Here is a 20,000-nt window from a genome sequence, read left to right on the forward strand (position 1 = left end):
ACTGGCGTTATATACAGCTCGTCCATGGCTGTGTGGCACGGTACCTCGTGTGAAAACCAGTATTCTTAACACAAACGATAGTTATACAGACATTAACCAGATGTACAAAGATGATCTCAATAACCCTATAACGTTATGTGCCATTCGTGATGGCGACTTAGAATCATTGATATTAACTGCTATCAGTAAAGGTATTAATATCATTACCTTATAAATGTTGATAAGCGAACCCGTCAAGACTTAAATTAAGGTCACCCAATGTCACCTGTCCCCCATCACCTTTAATCCCCACCTTGTTAGAAATATCCTTCTACCCCCGCACCTCCTCATGTTCGGGATTTCAAGGTCTTACAGTTATTATGAGATTGTTCTGATGGATGTGTTTTGGAGGGTAAAATAATACTAGTTTGATAGTATTTCATACGCCATTTATTTTCCAGATGCTTACAATTTTTCATTGCAAAATATAAAAACATGGCTATATAAAAGACTAATGAACAGGAGATATCGAAAGTGGCGGGTTTCTTGAATAGCTTGGAGGGGGAACACCAACAAGGTGTGTTGGACGTTACCGCTGAGGCCACAAATAAAGGCGGACTGGGTGAGCAAGCGTGAGCCTGAGGGCAGTGGGTGGCGGTGGGGGTTAGCTAAGACGTGACCGGTCTGATATATAAATATAATATAGTATAAGAAATATAACAAATTGAAATACTTTCTATAAGTAGCCTAGATGGCTGTGAGGGGTGGATCCAAGTGGCCCACCACACTCAAATACTGGTAACTCAACTAAGTTATGCCATTAATACAAATCCTGTAATGCTAGATTAGCATATCCAGTAATGTGTTCTTAGCCTAGATTAATTAATAAAACTGATGCTTTGATGACTTATACAACCCACGGCTACAAAACCTGGTGTTGAACATCTTTGTGACCAGATTCGTATATTATTGGTAATACATATAATTATAGTCCAGTCAATCTAGGGCAAAAATGGATACACCGCTTTTGTAACTGGGTGTACGTACATTATCACTTTCGCATTAAATAACCAAATAAACATGTTCAAACATACATAAACATTCATACAAGCAGATCAAAAATATTATTACATTTCTACTTTCGCATAACATAACTAAATCGCATAACATAACTAACTATACACGCGCAATATATTATATATATTATATATATATATATATATATATACATAAATATATTGTAAATTTTTTCAACGTAATCCTTTTTCATTTTTTGAGAAGACTGACGACGGAAATCTACATTATTTTGTTTTTTTCAATATATCTTTTTTTTAGGGCAATTTACCGCAAAACTCATGACCTTTAAATGTTATTGTAATGGTAAAAGTACAGCCTTCGTATAAGAGTTGGAAATGACAAAAATTGTAACTGACCCTGAATTTGTCATCTGAGAAATCTTTTTATTTTGAATTTAAGTGTTTTGATCAAGAATAAGTTATATATAATTACCGTTTGTGAGAATGCCATCCAATTCTTCTGATTGGATAACTGGAAATCACACCAAACAAAACGGAGAATGATTCCAAATTCAACATCGCATTACTGCTTGATAATTCTCATATACTTTTTTGTCTCATTTCTCTAATGACTGCCGACTCATTATGTGTTCTGCTATAGAATACGGGGCAAGCGGAATTCGGGCATTCTCTAGACCGAGGACCGACGAGCTAAATCCGTATAGGCGACTGTAATTGTAATGGAAGTTGAATGTAATTAACCAAACAGTTTTGAGTAATTGTAATTAAGCCTCTAGATTATGGAGTAATTATGACGGAAAAATTGCGAGAGTAATTGCGCCCGTAATTGGTTCCGAATAACGTTATACGAGAACGTCCTCTCGTTATTCCTAACCCCGGAGAAATATCCGGGCTGGAATGCGGGCTGGAATGGGGCGTAATTGTGAAGAGGACGCTTGGAATCGTATCTCTTTCGTAACCCTGTTTCAGTATCTGAATATCTGGGAAGCCACAAAAGTCCAGGGAACGTAAAATCGCGGCGTTATAATTTTTTTTTTCCCGAGATATTGCAAGTGGTCACGCGTGGCCTTATTCGCCACATTGATATGGTCTTTTGTGCGAGAGTTAGTCGGTCATTTGATTTTTTTTTTTGCGTCATTTCTTTTCTTTCTTTAATATGAGGTGAAGTGAGCTGGGCCATCATCTTCCCTTATTTACTTGTATTTTGATAACTAATAATTATATTATTATAATTTTTTTTGCCATGCTGACATATTTTGTTCATTTTTTTCTGCCATGCTGACATTATACTTAAATCGATTTTTTTGCCATGCTGACATTATATTTTATCAATTTTTTTCTGCCATGCTGACATTATACTTAAATCGATTTTTTTTGCCATGCTGACATTATATTTTATCAATTTTTTTGCCCTGCTGACATTATATTTTGTTAATGTTTTTGACATGCCGATATTATATTTTGTTAAATTTTTTTTGCCCAGGCTGACATATTTTGTTCAATTTTTTTGGCTAGGCTTACATTATATTTTGTTCAATTTTTTTTGCCATGCTGACATTATATTTTGTTCAATTTTTTGCCATGCTGATATTATATTTTGTTCAATTTTTGGCCATGCTGACATTATATTTTGTTCATTTTTTTTGCCATGCTGACATTATATTTTGTTCAATTTTTTTGCCATGCTGACATTATATTTTGTTCAATTTTTTTGCCATGCTGATATTATATTTTGTTCATTTTTTTGTCATGCTGACATTATATTTTGTTCATTTTTTTGCCATGCTGACATTATATTTTGTTCATTTTTTTGCAATGCTGACATTATGTTTTGTTCAATTTTTGTTTTTTGCCATGCTGACATATTTTGTTCAATTTTTTGGGCCATGCTGACATTATATTTTGTTCATTTTTTTGCCATGCTGACATTATATTTTGTTACATTTTTTTGCCATGTTGACATTATATTTTGTTCAATTTTTGTTTTTTGCCATGTTGACATATTTTGTTCAATTTTTTTGGCCATGCTGACATTATATTTTGTTCAATTTTTGTTTTTTGCCATGCTGACATATTTTGTTAAATTTTTGGGCCATGCTGACATTATATTTTGCTCATTTTTTTCAGCCATGCTGATATTATATTTTTTCATTTTTTTCTATGGTGACATTATATTTTGTTCAAATATTTTCTTTGCCATGCTAACATTATATTTTGCTCAATTCTTTTTGGGCCATGCTGACAATATATTTTATTCAAAGCTTAGTTTGCAAGTCAATGGCCCATTTTGCATACTACTACTACTACTACTACTACTACTACTACTACTACTACTACTACTACTACTATAATAATAATAATAATAATAATAATAATAATAATAATGGAAGGAGGGGATATAAAACACCAAGAGATGAAGGACACGATCAGGAAAGAATATATGCAGAGACTCAAGGCGATACTCAAGTCAAAACTCAACGCCGGAAATATGATAAAAGCCATAAACACATGGGCAGTGCCAGTAATCAGATACAGCGCAGGAATAGTGGAATGGACGAAGGCAGAACTTCGCAGCATAGACCAGAAAACGAGAAACATATGGACAATACACAAAGCACTACACCCAAGAGCAAATAAGGACTGACTATACATAACACGAAAGGAAATAGGGAGAGGACTACTAAGCATAGAGGACTGCGTCAACATCGAGAACAGAGTACTGGGGCAATATATGAAAACCAGTGAAGGCGAGTGGCTCAAGAGTGCATGGGAAAAAGGACTGATGAAAGTAGACGAAGACCCAGAAATATACAGAGGCAGGAGAAAGACAAGCAGAACAGAGGAATGGCACAACAAACCAATGCACGGACAATACATGAGACAGACTAAAGAACTAGCCAGCGATGATACGTGGCAATGGCTGCTGAGGGGAGAGCTCAAGAAGGAAACTGAAGGAATGATAACAGCGGCACAAGATCAGGCCCTAAGAACCAGATATGTTCAAGGAACGATAGATGGAAATAACATCTCTCCCTTATGTAGGAAGTGCAATACGAAAAATGAAACCATAAACCACATAGCAAGCGAATGTCCGGCACTTGCACAGAACCAGTACAAAAACAGGCATGATTCAGTAGCAAAAGCCCTCCACTGGAGCCTGTGCAAGAACCACCAGCTATCTAGCAGTTATAAGTGGTACGAGCACCAACCTGAAGGAGTGATAGAAAACGATCAGGCAAAGATGCTTTGGGACTATGGTATCAGAACAGATAGGGTGATACGTGCAAATAGACCAGACGTGACGTTGATTGACAAAATCAAGAAGAAAGTATCACTCATTGATGTCGCAATACCATGGGACACCAGAGTTGAAGAGAAAGAACGGGAAAAAATGGATAAGTATCAAGACCTGAAAATAGAAATAAGAAGGATATGGGATATGCCAGTGGAAATTGTACCCATAATCATAGGAACACTAGGCACGATCCCAAGATCCCTGAAAGGGATTCTGGAACAACTAGAGGCTGAAGTAGCTCCAGGACTCATGCAGAAGAGTGTGATCCTAGAAACGACGCACATAGTAAGAAAAGTGATGGACTCCTAAGGAGGCAGGATGCAACCCGGAACTCCACACTATAAATACCACCCAGTCGAATTGGAGGACTGTGATATACCATAATAATAATAATAATAATAATAATAATAATAATAATAATAATAATAATAATAATAATAATAATTTTCTTACAAGATAGGCTTCTTTACAACTACTTAATATTGGAATGTCCTATTCGACGTGATAACAATATTAATTCATAACAGTATTAATTGATAGCGTACTTTCTCGTATTCATCGTGAATGTCATAAGCACATATATACTACCTCGGCCAAATCTAGTAGACCATCTCGCAAGGTGATATATCTGTCTCGGAAATAACGGAACGTCTTTTTTTCTGCCAGGTGAAACCCAACATTAGTCAATATAATGAATGATTATATTGAATAACATCGCTTGCATCTCAATAATGAAGAAGGCGCCACACTCGGAGGAGTGTATAAATAGGTCTTTCCTGATCGCTCTTTCGCCATCCTCTCCCTTCCTCCCTCTCTCTTTCCCTCCCTCTCTGCCTTCCTCCCTCCCTCCTTCTCTGCTCCCTCCCGCCGTCTCCCTCCTCTGCCTTCCTCCCTCCCTGCATGTCTCCCACCCTCCCTCCCTCCCTCCGGCCCATCAACAACCCTCTTGAACGTTTCCCCTTTTCCTCGATCGTAGAACCTGGCCTGGGGCCATTCCAGAGGGGAGAGGGGGAGGGGCTTAGAGTGATTAGGGGGAAGGATGGAAGGTCCCCCCCTCCCCTTCGAGGGGTGGAGGAGGTGCCCACGCCTCGGGGATCTACTAACCAACGTGAACAACTGCCGTCGTCGCCAGTCCGAGTTCCGTCGGAGAGAGAGAGAGAGAGAGAGAGCGAGAGCTTTTGTGTGCTGTCAACCACCAGCCAATCTGATTACCCTCCCACTGGCTCGCTCGGGCCCTTCCCGAAATGTGTTGACTTTACCATTTGAAGCACCGCTGCCGCCGCCGCCGCCGCCGCCGCCGCCCGCCCGCCTCTCGTGGGCGGGGGTGGGGTGTGGGGCGAGAGAAGGGTTTTAGGAGGGGGGGTGTCTCCTGTTGGAGCCAAAAAGCATGGGACTGGGAGGTGGACTGGGAGGAGGGGGTGGGGGGGTAGATATAGAATCGGCGGGGTCACTGCCGTAGGTATTGACTATGATGGGCTTTGGTAGTTTTTTTTTTTTTTTTTTTTTTTTTTTTTATTATGAGGATTGATGCGATCGAAGTTGCGTCTCTGGTTTAACTGGTTTATTTGCAGTGTATTCCTCTTAAGTATTGAATTCTGGAGCATATGTGAGCGTATAAGGACTCAAATGTAATTTCGAATTAGAAAATAATAACTTATTTTTTTTGAAGTGGACGATCGAGGAAGCAATTGCCCAAAAAGGTCTTGAATTGATTTTACGGCGTTACCAAAATATTATAGAGTAAAAGTAGTACTTTACACTAAATACACAAGTTTTGAAGTGCATACGGATTCAAATATATATTCGAATTAGAAAATAATAAATCTTTTTTTTCAAGTTTCCCAAGTTTCCAAGACCGCAGTTAGGACAAAAAGATAGATATTGAACTTTCTCTCTCTCTCTCTCTCTCTCTCCTCTCTCTCTCTCTCGTCTCTCTCTCCTCTCTCTCTCTCTCTCTCGCTCTCTCTCTCTCTCTCTCTCTCTCCCCCAAGGAAAAAAAGCATGATTCACCACCTGTGAGAGCTTGTGCATGAATTTATCGAACTTGAAATATTTCCATTACAATATATATATATATATATATATATATATATATATATATATATATATATATATATATATATATATTAGTTTCAGAGTTCTGAAGTACCGCACACATTTAACACTTTGAAAGCGGAGAGAGAGAGAGAGAGAGAGAGAGAGAGTGTCACAACGACGCCTGAGAGCCAAAATAATGAATAACTTATAACAAAACTGACCATCGAGAAAAAAAGCCAACAGGAGAGATAGTTCACTTGATTGATTGATTTCCACAGACTGGCGTAACAGTTACCATGAGAACGGCAACGGTATCTCTATGCAATTAGAAATAGGCTGGAAAGCGATGCCTTTCAATTATTTTTTTTCTTTTTTTTATTGTTTTGGGGATCGGACTTTGTAAAGAAATGGACAAATGGAAAAGCATTTTTTTTGATGGGTCCCGTCAGTGAAAAAATAAAATAATCTTTTGTTAGAATTTCGTAAACGAATACAAGGGCTTTTTGTGGTATGTGTGTTGAGAGAGAGAGAGAGAGAGAGAGAGAGAGAGAGAGTAGAATAGTCCTTGGCAAAGTTTTTTGGTTCCGAACGAATTATCCAGTTTATTTGAGAGAGAGAGAGAGAGAGAGAGAGAGAGAGAGAGAGAGAGAGAGAGAGAGAGAGGCGTAGAATAGTCTTTGGCAAAGTTTATGGCTCCGAATTTTCCAGTTTATTAGAGAGAGAGAGAGAGAGAGAGAGAGAGAGAGAGAGAGAGAGAGAGAGAGAGAGTAGAATAGTCCTTGGCTAAGTTTATGGCTCCGAATTTTCCAGTTTATTTGAGAGAGAGAGAGATCATATGGTGGCATATATTAATCTTTGAGACATTGCTACAAAAAAGCTTCTCTTAAACTGGGATAAAATTCTCTTTGACTCTTTGATAACAGATTTCTGACACATCCCTGAAGTCAGGCGACTAATAATCCTCCTGTGGAACTCCGCTATCGGTGTCGCCTTCCGATATAATGTGCTATAGTAGATTCACATCAATTGTGCATTAGATGTTTAGGCCAGTCCCTTACGACGCTCCTGATTGGTTGTTGATAAGCCAATCACAGGGCTGGAAAGTCTCTCTCGAGAGTTCACATGGGTAGGATCTATGTTCCACCTCTCTTGAGGGATACGTCTTTCAGGAGAGGTGGAACATACATCCTGCCTATGTGAACTCTCGAGAGAGGCTGAGAGTTTCCATCCCTGTGATTGGCTTATCAACAGCCAATCAGGAGCGTCGTAAGGGACTGGCCTAGACATCAAATGCACGGTTGATGTGAATCTTCTATAGTACGTATTTCAAAACATTGTTCAGCGTAGATAAAAAAAATAAAAAAAGTTGTTTGATCATGCTGGTAAACCTGCAATTTTACATAAGGTAGGAATGGACCGTTGCTAAGTTATAATAAACGTTAAAAAGGAATTTAATTTGAGATTTTTACACATTTCACGTGTGGTATAATGAAGATAGCATCGTGACAAAGATTTGAACGTCTTCCCAGATTGTACCTATCATTTTTAAAAGTAACAAAGATCTGTTCCATTTACTGGCTCGTTCCAAATCGGTATTATAAATTATATTTCATAAATAGTATGTTGCTAATTCTATTTCCCCCTTGTTTGGCATATGTCATCTGACATTCGATGCGGTTTTTTAAAATTGTTTTTTTCTGATGTAGCTCAATTCATTCCATCGTATAGATTTCTGTAGTTGATTTATGTCCTTGGGTTCTTATCAAGGGAGGGTACACCAAAGAGCACTCACACAAACACACACACACACACGCACACACACACACAAGTAGATATCGATGTCCAAAACGCACAATCAATAATTGCTAAGGTCGTCGAATTCCCGAACTAAACTCACGATTCGTTTTCCCGGTCTTGTGGTCTTTGTGTTCTCAATGATATATATATCACACACATATATATATATATATATATATATTATATATATATATATATATTATATATATATATTAGAGTCATTACTTATAAAAAGGTTAGTTCCTTCACTAAACAATACACCTCGGCTTCAGCTTTGTATTTGGCTGGGAGCTTAGGTTTTGTCATTCCTCTTCTCTTACCTTGAATGGTTTGTGTTTTAGCACTCTCTCTCTTGTTTATTTTAATGTCATTTAAAAATAATACTTTCTTACAGTTTTTTTAATGTTAATTTAAAACTTTAATTTCTTATATCTTTTGTGAATTTCTTTCATGTATTAATATAGTTAAATTTATTTTTATTTCTTCACAGACTGATGATGCACCGTGTTTGTGTGTGCGAAACGTTTTTTGATAATAAGATGTATCATGGAACCTCCTGGAATACTTTTATATATATATATATATATATATATATATATACACGTATATATATATGTGTGTGTGTGTGTGTGTGTGCGTGTATGTGTTAATGGTTGTGTGTTGTGGAAGCTGTTTTGTATATGATTTTCGTAAGAGATATATCCAGAATTGCCAATCCATGTTCCAGTATCGATCAATCAAAGACAAGAAATCGCCTAATTGTACGATACTGTAGAGAGAGTCTGGCTGGCAATTGGCAATACACTCAGAAGGGAATATTCAGAACAGAGAGAGAGAGAGAGAGAGAGAGAGAGAGAGAGAGAATGTAAATTTCCTCTTTTTGAACTTGAAATCTCAAAAACGACCCCGCTCTATCATCAGCATCCCACAGGGGACGTGAGCCCCCTCCCCTCTCTCCCTCAAATCCCGGAGGTCATAAATTTGTTTCACTCCCTGTGACTCTCCCTCTCTCTCTCTCTCTCTCTCTCTCTCTGTATATATGTGTGTGCATACCCTCTGGTGCAGGAGGAAGAAGAGGAGGAGGAATTTATGTTTTAGGCAAACTGAATCTCTCTCTACATAAGTGTAGGAGGAGGAGGAGGAATTTAAGTTTTAGGCAAACTGAATTTCTCTATATATGTCCATAGGAAGAAGAAGAAGAGGAGGAGGAATTTAAGTTTTAGGCAAACTGAATCTCTCTCGATATAAGTGCAGAATGAGGAGAAAGAAGAAGAAGAAGAGGAGGAGGAGGAGGGAGAAGAGGAGGAGGAAGAGGATGAGGAAGAAGAGGAGGAGAAATTTAAGTTTTAGGCAAAGTGAATCTCTCTATATATGTCTATACCCTCTAGTGCAGAAGGAGGTGGAGGAGGAAGGGGAAAGAGGAGGGGGAGGAGGAGGAGTAGGAATGAGAGAGGAGGAGGAGGAGGAAGAGGAGGGAGTAGAGGAGGAAGAGAATGAGTAAGAAGAAGAAGAGGAGGAGGAATTTAAGTTTTAGGCAAACTGAATCTCTCTGCATATGTCTATACCCTCTAGTGCAAAAGGAGGGGGAGGTAGAGGAGTGAGAGAGGAGGAGGAGGAGGAGGAGGAGGAGTTTGAGTTTTAGGCAAACTGCTTTCGACAGCCGGTGGCTATTGCGACGGGGCTCGACAAAAGGCTTCAACAGATGCGTCTACAGTTACTATACACATACAATTATTGAACTACCCCTTAATGACTCAACAACAAGAGGTGCGGGAGACGACGGAGGAGGGTAGGGAGGGAAAGGGGGCAGCGAATGGAGAGAGAGAGAGAGAGAGAGAGAGAGAGAAAGCTAAGGGTGATGAGGGATTGTTGTGTAAAGGGTGTCGGAGGTAAATAAGGGCGAGTTTAGGGTTGCGATCACCCTAAGAGAGAGAGAGAGAGAGAGAGAGAGAGAGAGAGGTTTTTCCTGCCCGACCAAGGGTGAAGAAAGCATTAGAGGGATCAGTGGCGCTAATGGCTCTGTTTACAGTGATCCTCCCTATTATTTACTGCCCGTTTATTTAAGGTGCTTGTTTGTGGTCCGCCGGGCTGGCCCGTATGGGCCTTGTGGACCGTACCCCCCACCCACCCCTCCCCTTCAACCTCCTCCCTCACCCCCTCCTTTTTTTTCTCCCGTTTGGAAATATGTGATGCAAGTGATATATATGTTTTTTTGATGAGGAGAAACCACCGCCCATGCTGGCTCGGCGCCACCTAAAAGTAAAGGTCATGTCTTTTACGACCGTTACTTGCTAAATAATAATAATAATAATAATCAATAATAATAATAATAATTAATAATAATAATAAATAATAATAATAATAATAATATCGAGATAAACTGTTATGTAACAAAAATCCACAAGTATATAAATGATTTGTATTAATATGCACAAGATATTTAACAGAATTAATTTATTTAATTGTGGGTATTTTTACATAATTAATATATACTAATAAGTAAAAGAATAATAATATAATACTATAATAATAATAATAATAATGATGATGATGATGATGATGATGATAAATTCAAATATTGCGATAAACTGTTATGTAATTCGAATCTACAAGTATATAAATGATTTTTTTATTAATATGCACACGATATTTAATAAAATCAATTTAAATAATTGTGGATTTTTTACATAATAATAATAATAATAATAATAATAATAATAATAATAATAATAATAATAATATAATAATAATAATAATGATAATAATAATAAAGATTCACAGAGATCACGACAGACACAGTCAGACACCACTAAAGAAAATGCCAAACTGGAAAGCCCCCGGTCCCGATGAAGTCCATGGATACTGGCTCAAAACCTCAAGGCCCTACACCCACGAATAGCAGAACAACTCCAGCATTGTATCTCAAATCACCAAGCACCCAAATGGATGACCACAGGAAGAACATCCTTAGTACAAAAAGACAAGAGTAAGGGTAAATATAGCCAGTAACTACAAGCCTATCACCTGTCTACCAATAATGTGGAAGTTACTAACAGGTATCATCAGTGAAAGGCTATACAACTACCTAGAGGAGACAAACACCATCCCCCCACCAACAGAAAGCTGCAGAAGGAAGTGTAGGGGCACAAAAGACCAGCTCCTGATAGACAAAATGGTAATGAAGAACAGTAGGAGAAGGAAAACCAACCTAAGCATGGCATGGATAGACTATAAGAAAGCCTTCGACATGATACCACACACATGGCTAATAGAATGCCTGAAAATATATGGGGCAGAGGAAAACACCATCAGCTTCCTCAAAAATACAATGCGCAACTGGAATACAATACTTACAAGCTCTGGAATAAGACTAGGCAGAGGTTATATCAGGAGAGGGATCTTCCAGGGCGACTCACTGTCCCCACTACTCTTCGTAGTAGCCATGATTCCCATGACAAAAGTCACTACAGAAGATGGATGCCGGTACCAACTCAAGAAAAGAGGCAACAGAATCAACCATCTGATGTTCATGGAGGACGACATCAAGCTGTATGGTAAGAGCATCAAGGAAATAGATACCCTAATCCAGACTGTAAGGATTGTATCTGGGGACATCAGGATGGAGTTTGGAATAGAAAAATGCGCCTTAGTCAACATACAAAAAGGCAAAGTAACGAGAACTGAAGGATAAAGCTACCAGATGGGAGGCATCAAACACATAGATGAGACAGGATACAAATACCTGGGAATAATGGAAGGAGGGGATATAAAACACCAAGAGATTGAAGGACACGATCAGGAAAGAATATATGCAGAGACTCAAGGCGATACTCAAGTCAAAACTCAACGTCGGAAATATGATAAAAGCCATAAACACATGGGCAGTGCCAGTAATCAGATGCAGCGCAGGAATAGTGGAATGGACGAAGGCAGAACTCCGCAGCATAGATCAGAAAACCAGGAAACATATGACAATACACAAAGCACTACACCCAAGAGCAAATACGGACAGGGACTATACATAACACGAAAGGAAGGAGGAAGAGGACTACTAAGTATAGAGGACTGCGTAAACATCGACAACAGAGCACTGGGGCAATATCTGAAAACCAGTGAAGACGAGTGGCTAAAGAGTGCATGGGAAGAAGGACTGATAAAAGTAGACGAAGACCCAGAAATATACAGAGATAGGAGAAAGACAGACAGAAACAGAAGACTGGCATAACAAACCAATGCACGGACAATACATGAGACAGACTAAAGAACTAGCCAGCGATGACAATTGGCAATGGCTACAGAGGGCAGAGCTAAAGAAGGAAACTGAAGGAATGATAACAGCGGCACAAGATCAGGCCCTAAAAACCAGGTATGTTCAAAGAACGATAGACGGAAATAACATCTCTCCCATATGTAGGAAGTGCAATACGAAAAATGAAACCATAAACCACATAGCAAGCGAATGCCCGGCACTTGCACAGAACCAGTACAAAAAGAGGCATGATTCAGTAGCAAAAGCCCTCCACTGGAGCCTGTGCAAGAAACATCAGCTACCTTGCAGTAATAAGTGGTACGAGCACCAACCTGAAGGAGTGATAGAAAACGATCAGGCAAAGATCCTCTGGGACTATGGTATCAGAACGGATAGGGTGATACGTGCAACAGACCAGACGTGACGTTGATTGACAAAGTCAAGAAAAGAAAGTATCACTCATTGATGTCGCAATACCATGGGACACCAGAGTTGAAGAGAAAGAGAGGGAAAAAATGGATAAGTATCGAGATCTGAAAATAGAAATAAGAAGGATATGGGATATGCCAGTGGAAATCGTACCCATAATCATAGGAGCACTAGGCACGATCCCAAGATCCCTGAAAAGGAATCTAGAAAAACTAGAGGCTGAAGTAGCTCCAGGACTCATGCAGAAGAGTGTGATCCTAGAAACGGTACACATAGTAAGAAAAGTGATGGACTCCAAAGGCGAGGCAGGATTGCAACCCGGAACCCCACACTATAAATACCACCCAGTCGAATTGGAGGACTGTGATAGAGCAAAAAAAAAAAATAAAATAAATAAAATAATAATAATAATAATAATAATAATAATAATAATAATAATAATAATAATAATATAAAAGAAATTCAAAAATTTCGTGATAAACTGTCATGTAATAAGACTCCATAGTATATAAAAGATTTTGTATTAATATGCACAAGATGTTTAATAAAATTAATTTATATAATTGTGGATTTTTATTTACATAATAATAATAATAATAATAATAATAATAATAATAATAATAATAAAATAATAATAATAATAATAAGCTGGTTGTATGGCCTAAATACGTGTGTACACACACACTCACATTACACATACACACACACACACACGCACACACACACACACACACACACACGCACACACACACATACACACACACACATATATAGTATATATCTATATAATATAATTATATATTATATACAAATATCTATGTATAATATAATATATATTTATATCATAAATTCATTTTTCTTCCACCCTGTCCCCACCTCAAGGGGGCGGGGTTATAGCAACTTAGACAGGTGCAACAGCCTTCTGGTCTACTATTTATTTGTCTGCCTCTTTCATCTCTTGAATAGGATGCTATTTCGCGTCACAAATTCAATTTGATATGCAAGTCTAAGGGTTTGTCAAAATGTCCTGTTTTTATTCATTCATTTATTTAATTATTTGTTTTTTGTTTTTTTGTTATTTAGGTATGTTATTGAATGGGCTGGGTAACACAATTTTGAATGCTTTTTTTTCATGCTTTCATAAATGTATTTATGTTCTCGGTACTGATTTTCCTCATATCTGTAGACCAAATTCTTTGTTATATCTATGTTCACGAATTCCAATAGTTAGTATGTTCCTTTTTAATCAACGGAAATGATTTATTTTCTTTACTTTTCCACGTTTTTTTTTTTTTTTTTTTTTTTTTTGTGTAGGTTGGAACCTTTTCTAGGAGATATGTACATTCCATTTGAATATTTTGTTCAGTAATTTTTTTACACCGATAATTTTAGCAAGTTAAATAATCTACCTATTTGGTTTTGCAGTTTTGCCTTCATAGTTTGTTCCCTCGTATTCCAGAACCGTATTTCAAGTTTATTTACTCACGACTTCCCCTTTTTCTCGTTTATCTTCGTAAAACATTTCGGTAAACATCTTTATCGGCCTTGTAAAATCAACAGTCAATATCATTAATACGAAAAGTCTCTCACTTGGCGGCAAAAGGATGACAGTTCTGGTGTTTCCTTCAGCAGCCAAACCTACTGCCAATGAAGAAGTGAAAACGAATATTTAATCTCCTTAATATTGAAGAAAGTCCTTTTAGTTTATCCACTAAGTAAACCAGTGGTTCTTAACCTGAGGAAGGGGGGGAGGGGTTCAGCAATTTCCAGGGGTGATGCGAGCCCTACCGAAAAATAAGATTAAAAAAAATCTGGCGATTATATTCGTTATTCTCTTAATAACAAGAGTAAGGAACTGATATTTAGAAGTTTATGAAATAATGCAAATGTATCGCCTTATAACGTTACTTTCCTAGAGTCTACCACTCTAGTTAGTCTCGTTGGGCTGACCTGTTTCGTAATTTTTGACCTCCCTTCCTATCTATACCTCTTTCTCAATTTTTTTTTTATTTTCCATTAAATCTGGGAGGAAATTTTAATCGATAGATGCATGGGCCGGGGTGTGGGGCGGGGCGGGAAGGGGGGGGGGGGGGCATTTGATAGAAAGGAGAAAGGACCAATTCTTAGAGGGGGCGTGGTCATAAAAAAGGTTAAAAACCACTGAACTAAACATTTCAGTAAAAGAAACTGCCACAAGTTAATGATCCAATAAAGAATGAGTCGCCTCAGTGGCGTCGTCGGTAAGGTCTTGGCCTGCCACCTCGGTGGCCGCGAGTTGTATTCTCGGGCATACCATTGAGGGGTTAGAGATGTGTATTTCACTCTCAACGTGGTTCAGAAGTCACGTAAAGCCGTTGGTGCCGTGGCTGAATAACTACTGGTTCCATGCAACGTAAAAACACCATACAAACTAACAATAAAGAATGAAAACCGCTATTGGTGAGGACCTTTCCTCATCAACAACTACTGCTGTATGCTGCATTATATTAGTTTTGTAATGAAAGCTACGTATTTTTCCTGGGGATAAAATAAAAAAATGCCTACTCATAAAATGCCTTACGCACAGCGCGAAAACTGATGCCATATTCTAAAACACTTCATCAAAAACAAGTCTTAGTCTTGTCGTCAGTAACATTGGCAATTCGCGTAGGTATTCAGATCAGTTGAATGCTTACCCTCTCTCTCTCTCTCTCTCTCTCTCTCTCTCTCTCTCGAAGAGCCGTAGGGGCCGATTTGCGAGTAAACATTGCGTATATATCAAGTCTCCCTCCCGTGGGCAGATGGTAAGCAATTATGGGATGGTTACAAGTGCTTAGGGTAGGTCCACTGATCTATTGAGTCGAGGGGATGGGAAGGAAGGAAGAGAGAGAGAGAGAGAGAGAATGGTGACGTAAGTTAAGGGAAGGAGGGAGGGAAGGGAAGAAGACTGATGAGAGAGAGAGAGAGAGACGGAAGATGGTGATGTGAGTAAGTTAAGGGAAGGAAGGAGGGAAGGGAAGAACACTGATGAGAGAGAGAGAGAGAGAGAGAGAGAGAGAGAGAGAGAGAGAGAGAGAGACTCTGGCCAATTGGCGATTAAGTGGTCCTTAGTAAATCTGATCAACTTCGTTATTAGATTGCCTTCTGTTGACGTTTGGCCTTGTTTGTAACATTTAGATGCTTTTATTACCGTTGTTAATAAACCTGGAATAATTATTATTCATAAATAAATGAAAAAAACGTATTAATGTTCTTTTCGGGTAAATGCGACGGAATGGCGTTGAATACTAAAACTTTTAATGTTCAGTTTTTTGTTTTTTGTTTGTCAGGAAATCTGTTTGTTTCGCCTTATTCTGAGTTTTTTTTTCTTTTTTTTACCTGTTTATATATTCTCATCTGGTATGTAGGCCGTTTTCTTTGGTTTAGCGAATCATTTGACTAGAGGGCTTTACTCCTTGGGTGGGGGGGAGGGCCGGGCGGTTGGGATGGGTTGGGGTTTGGTAGATGGGTTAAGGGGGAGGCGTTTGTCCCACTGTCTTGCCGTGGTTAGAGTTTTGTTAATGTGTTAAATGTATTTAAATTTGTACAGTTATTTGCATTGATTTCGTTTTAACATCTGAACCTGGTATTACGGCAACAGCTAATGTTAAATTTCTGCAGCTGTTTAAATTGTTGATAAATGAACAGTTAAGTGGGACAGTGAGGCTACTTTATTTAAAATGATTAAATTTAAAACCTATTAAATTTAATGCATCGGAGACCGAACCATACAGACTAAAGTTGCCCAGATCAAAGTGTTCTCTCGAGGAACTTGTGGGAACACAGAAGACAGGCGATTCCACATTTACAGTGTGTTGTTTTTCGTCATTCGTTCGTTTGGTTACGTATTTGTTTATGTTTGGTTGTTAATATGTGTGTGTTTTTTTAAAAGGGTTAGGTTTTTACAATTAAAAGAATTCAGGCTATAAATGACTGAGGAGACACTGAAGGTAGGCGAAAGTTCGAAAGTCTAGCACCAAATGGTATGGCCGAAATTTTATTGTCGAAATGATAATAATAGTAGTAGTAGTAGTAGTAGTAGTAGTAGTAGTAGTAATATACCTGGCTCATTCTAGTAGCGCATAATTCCTAAAAAAAAAAACTATTAACTGGTAATTATCATTGTTTTAAAAGCTCTCCTGTGTAATTTACAGCCTGTTATGAATTGCCTGATGTTTTCTTGTCAGTTAATTATGTACAAACATGGAGTTAATTGATCATGGTGGAAATATCTGACGTAGAGACATAAATGCAAGCATAACAACTAGGCTCTTGGTTCGGGTTGAAATAATATTATATAACTATCCCTGTGGGTGCTGTATAGATTGGAATTCTCTCTCTCTCTCTCTCTCTCTCTCTCTCTCTCTCTCTCTCTCTCTCTCTCTCTCTCTCTCTGCACTGCTTTTTAGCTTATTAAATTTACCTCTATTCCAGTTTTCTCTATTCAGTCTTGCTGTCCAACCTTTTGAGTATTACCTCTCTCTCGGAAGCTTAGACCTTCTGTTTTCATGCTACCCGAAATTTTCTAAATAATAATAATAATAATAATAATAATAATAATAATAATAATAATAATAATAATAGCGACAGTGACGACGATGATGACTTGCAATACGTTGGGTCCTTAAGTGTATGTGTGACCTCTTGACCCAAGGTCAACTCCATCACGAAATTCATGCCCAGAAAAGACCAAAGTAAGAAAAAAAAAAATCTGGCAAATTCCTCGTAGCGCCATAGGCAATAAATCATTTCCTTGCTTCGTCCCCTTCCTAAGGGAGAGGGAAAAAACATTACACCCCCCTTAAAAAAAAGAAAAAAAAAAAAACAGACAAATGTTTGCGACCTAGGAGCACCATCTGTCGGCAGGGTCGAGGACGAGAGTCACATGTGTATGTCCAGGGGTTGGCTGGGGTGCAAACGACTTGGTCATCGGGAAGGGCAGGCGCTTGACGATCGTTCGGGGTGGACGTGTGTGTGACGAGAGAGAGACGAGAGAGAGCGAGGAGATGAGAGGAGAGAGAGAGAGAGAGAGAGCAGCTAATGGCTTGAATATAAAGCTGGTAAATGAAGAATTGAAAATGTGGTTATGTTAACTATTTAGAGAGACCGAGAGAAAAGAGGAGGAGAAGGAGAGAGAAGAGAGAGTAAGCGTGATGAAAAGCTGGTATGAAGAATTGCCTGAAAAGTTAATAGTTTACTTTATTTAGTTTAGTTTATTTCTGGGAGAGAGAGAGCGAGAGAGAGGAGGAGAGGAGGAGATAGAGAGAGAATATAGCTAAGGCGTGAGTGTAAAGCTGGTAAATGAAGAAGGTGAAAATAAATGTGGTTATTAACTATAGTTTTACGTTTTTTCCTAGAGAGAGAAGAGTGAGCGAGAGATTTAGAGAGGAGAGCAGAGGAGAGATTAGAGCTAAGGCGTGATGTAAAAGCTGGTAAATGAAGAATTGAAAAATGTTGTTAGTTACTATAGTTTTCGTTTATTTCCTGAGGGAGAGAGATAGAGAGAGAGAGAGAGAGAGAGAGAGAGAGAGAGAAGAGAGGCTAAGGCGTGATGTAAAGCTGGTAAATGAAGAATTGAAAATGTGGTTAGTTAACTATAGTTTACGTTTATTTCCTGAGAGAGAGAGAGAGAGAGAGAGAGAGAGAGAGAGAGAGAGAGAGAGAGAGAAGCGAACTAAAGCGTGATGTAGTTGGAAAATAAAGAATTGAAGTTGAGTCTGAGAACGTGATTGGTTAACTTTAGGTTAAGTTATCTCTAGAGAGAGAGAGAGAGAGAGAGAGAGAGAGAGAGAGAGAGAGGCGCATCATGTACTTAGTTAGCTCTACTATATATATAAATTTTTCGAATGTGTTACGATAACAGATGAAATAGGGTTCAGGTAAAGTAAGAAAGAGGCAATGGTCAGAGAGGGGGTTTTTCTTTCATATATTAAAAATTATTAATATTATATATATTACAAGCAATCTCGTCAAGCACCCGCAGACGAGAATCTTCATGTGTGAAGAAAGAGTTTGCCTTATTTTCAAGTTCTCTGGCGTTACAATAACCAGGGTCAGCGTAAATAGCCTTTGAATGATAAAGAAACGTGGGTGCCAATGATAGACACACTGCTACTTAAAGTAGCATCACAGTTCTTCATAATATATTATATAATATATATATATATATATATATATATATATATATATATATATATATATATATAGTATGTATGTATCATAAATGCTGAGACAGGTCCTGTAGGAATTACGTCGCTGTTCACTGATGTCCCGGTCACCAGCATATACCACCCTCCTCCCGCCTCCATCTCCTCCTCCTCCTCCTCCTCCTCCTCCTCGATATCCGAAGGAGGAGGAGGAGGCGATATAATTCATGAGAAGAATAAAGGTTGTGGCCCTTCCCTCGCGAGGCAAGGAAAAAGTCAAATATGAATTTTAGACGAACCTCCACATATCGTTAACCGGGAAATCTATGTGGTAGAAGAGCAAGGGGCGAGTGGTCTCGGGAACTTGAATCTCTCTCTCTCTCTCTCTCTCTCTCTCTCTCTCTCTAGAGCTGCATATATGTACGTATAATTTTTGCCATGAGATGTCAAAAAACTAGATATATAATATTATATACATGTAATATAATTTTTTCTATCTATATTTTATTTATTTATATGATATATATATAATATATATATCTAATAAAAGGAGCCCATAAAAACACCAAAATGTAGAGAGAAAAGTACTATATTTCAGAGACTGCTGTCTCTCTCATTCAGGTATATGAATGAGAAAAGTTTACAGAAAAGGTGGTATTTATACCAAGAGATTCGTCCACAAGTAAGCCAATTTAGGACCCCCGCTGATAATCTTCCTTTAATCTTCTTAAGCGTTGGTTGAATGAACACTGCGTCGACGATGTCTGATGTCCAATTCCTTTTGAGATGTTCATTACCTGCTTCTCTTTTATTAAGGCCGATTCCATCATTTGACTCTTGTACCGGCAGTTGCTGCTATAAATTACACGTGACATATTCCAGTTTATTCTATGGTTATGTTCATTTATATGATGAAAATAGCCGAGTTCTGTTGTCCATACCTAACTGACCGTTTGTATTGTATTAATCTCTGGGGAAGTGATTTACCTGTAATCCGATGTAAGATTGGTCAC

General features: G+C 38.3%; 1 protein-coding gene across 1 annotated transcript in view; it reads right to left on the reverse strand.

Moving 5' to 3' along the window:
• Window positions 1–20,000, reverse strand: part of LOC135201181 (male-specific lethal 1 homolog) — an 87,238-nt gene that overhangs the window by 65,909 nt on the left and 1,329 nt on the right. The window contains exons 2-3 of the mRNA XM_064230058.1: window positions 19,093–19,243; window positions 5,571–5,680 (exon numbers count right to left, since the gene is read on the reverse strand). Coding sequence (XP_064086128.1) covers window positions 5,571–5,680; window positions 19,093–19,243 — 261 coding nt within the window. The remainder of the gene's footprint in view (window positions 1–5,570; window positions 5,681–19,092; window positions 19,244–20,000) is intronic.

The sequence above is a fragment of the Macrobrachium nipponense genome, chromosome 28, assembly GCF_015104395.2.
Source record: "Macrobrachium nipponense isolate FS-2020 chromosome 28, ASM1510439v2, whole genome shotgun sequence".
In the NCBI taxonomy this organism is placed as follows: Eukaryota; Metazoa; Arthropoda; class Malacostraca; order Decapoda; family Palaemonidae; genus Macrobrachium; species Macrobrachium nipponense.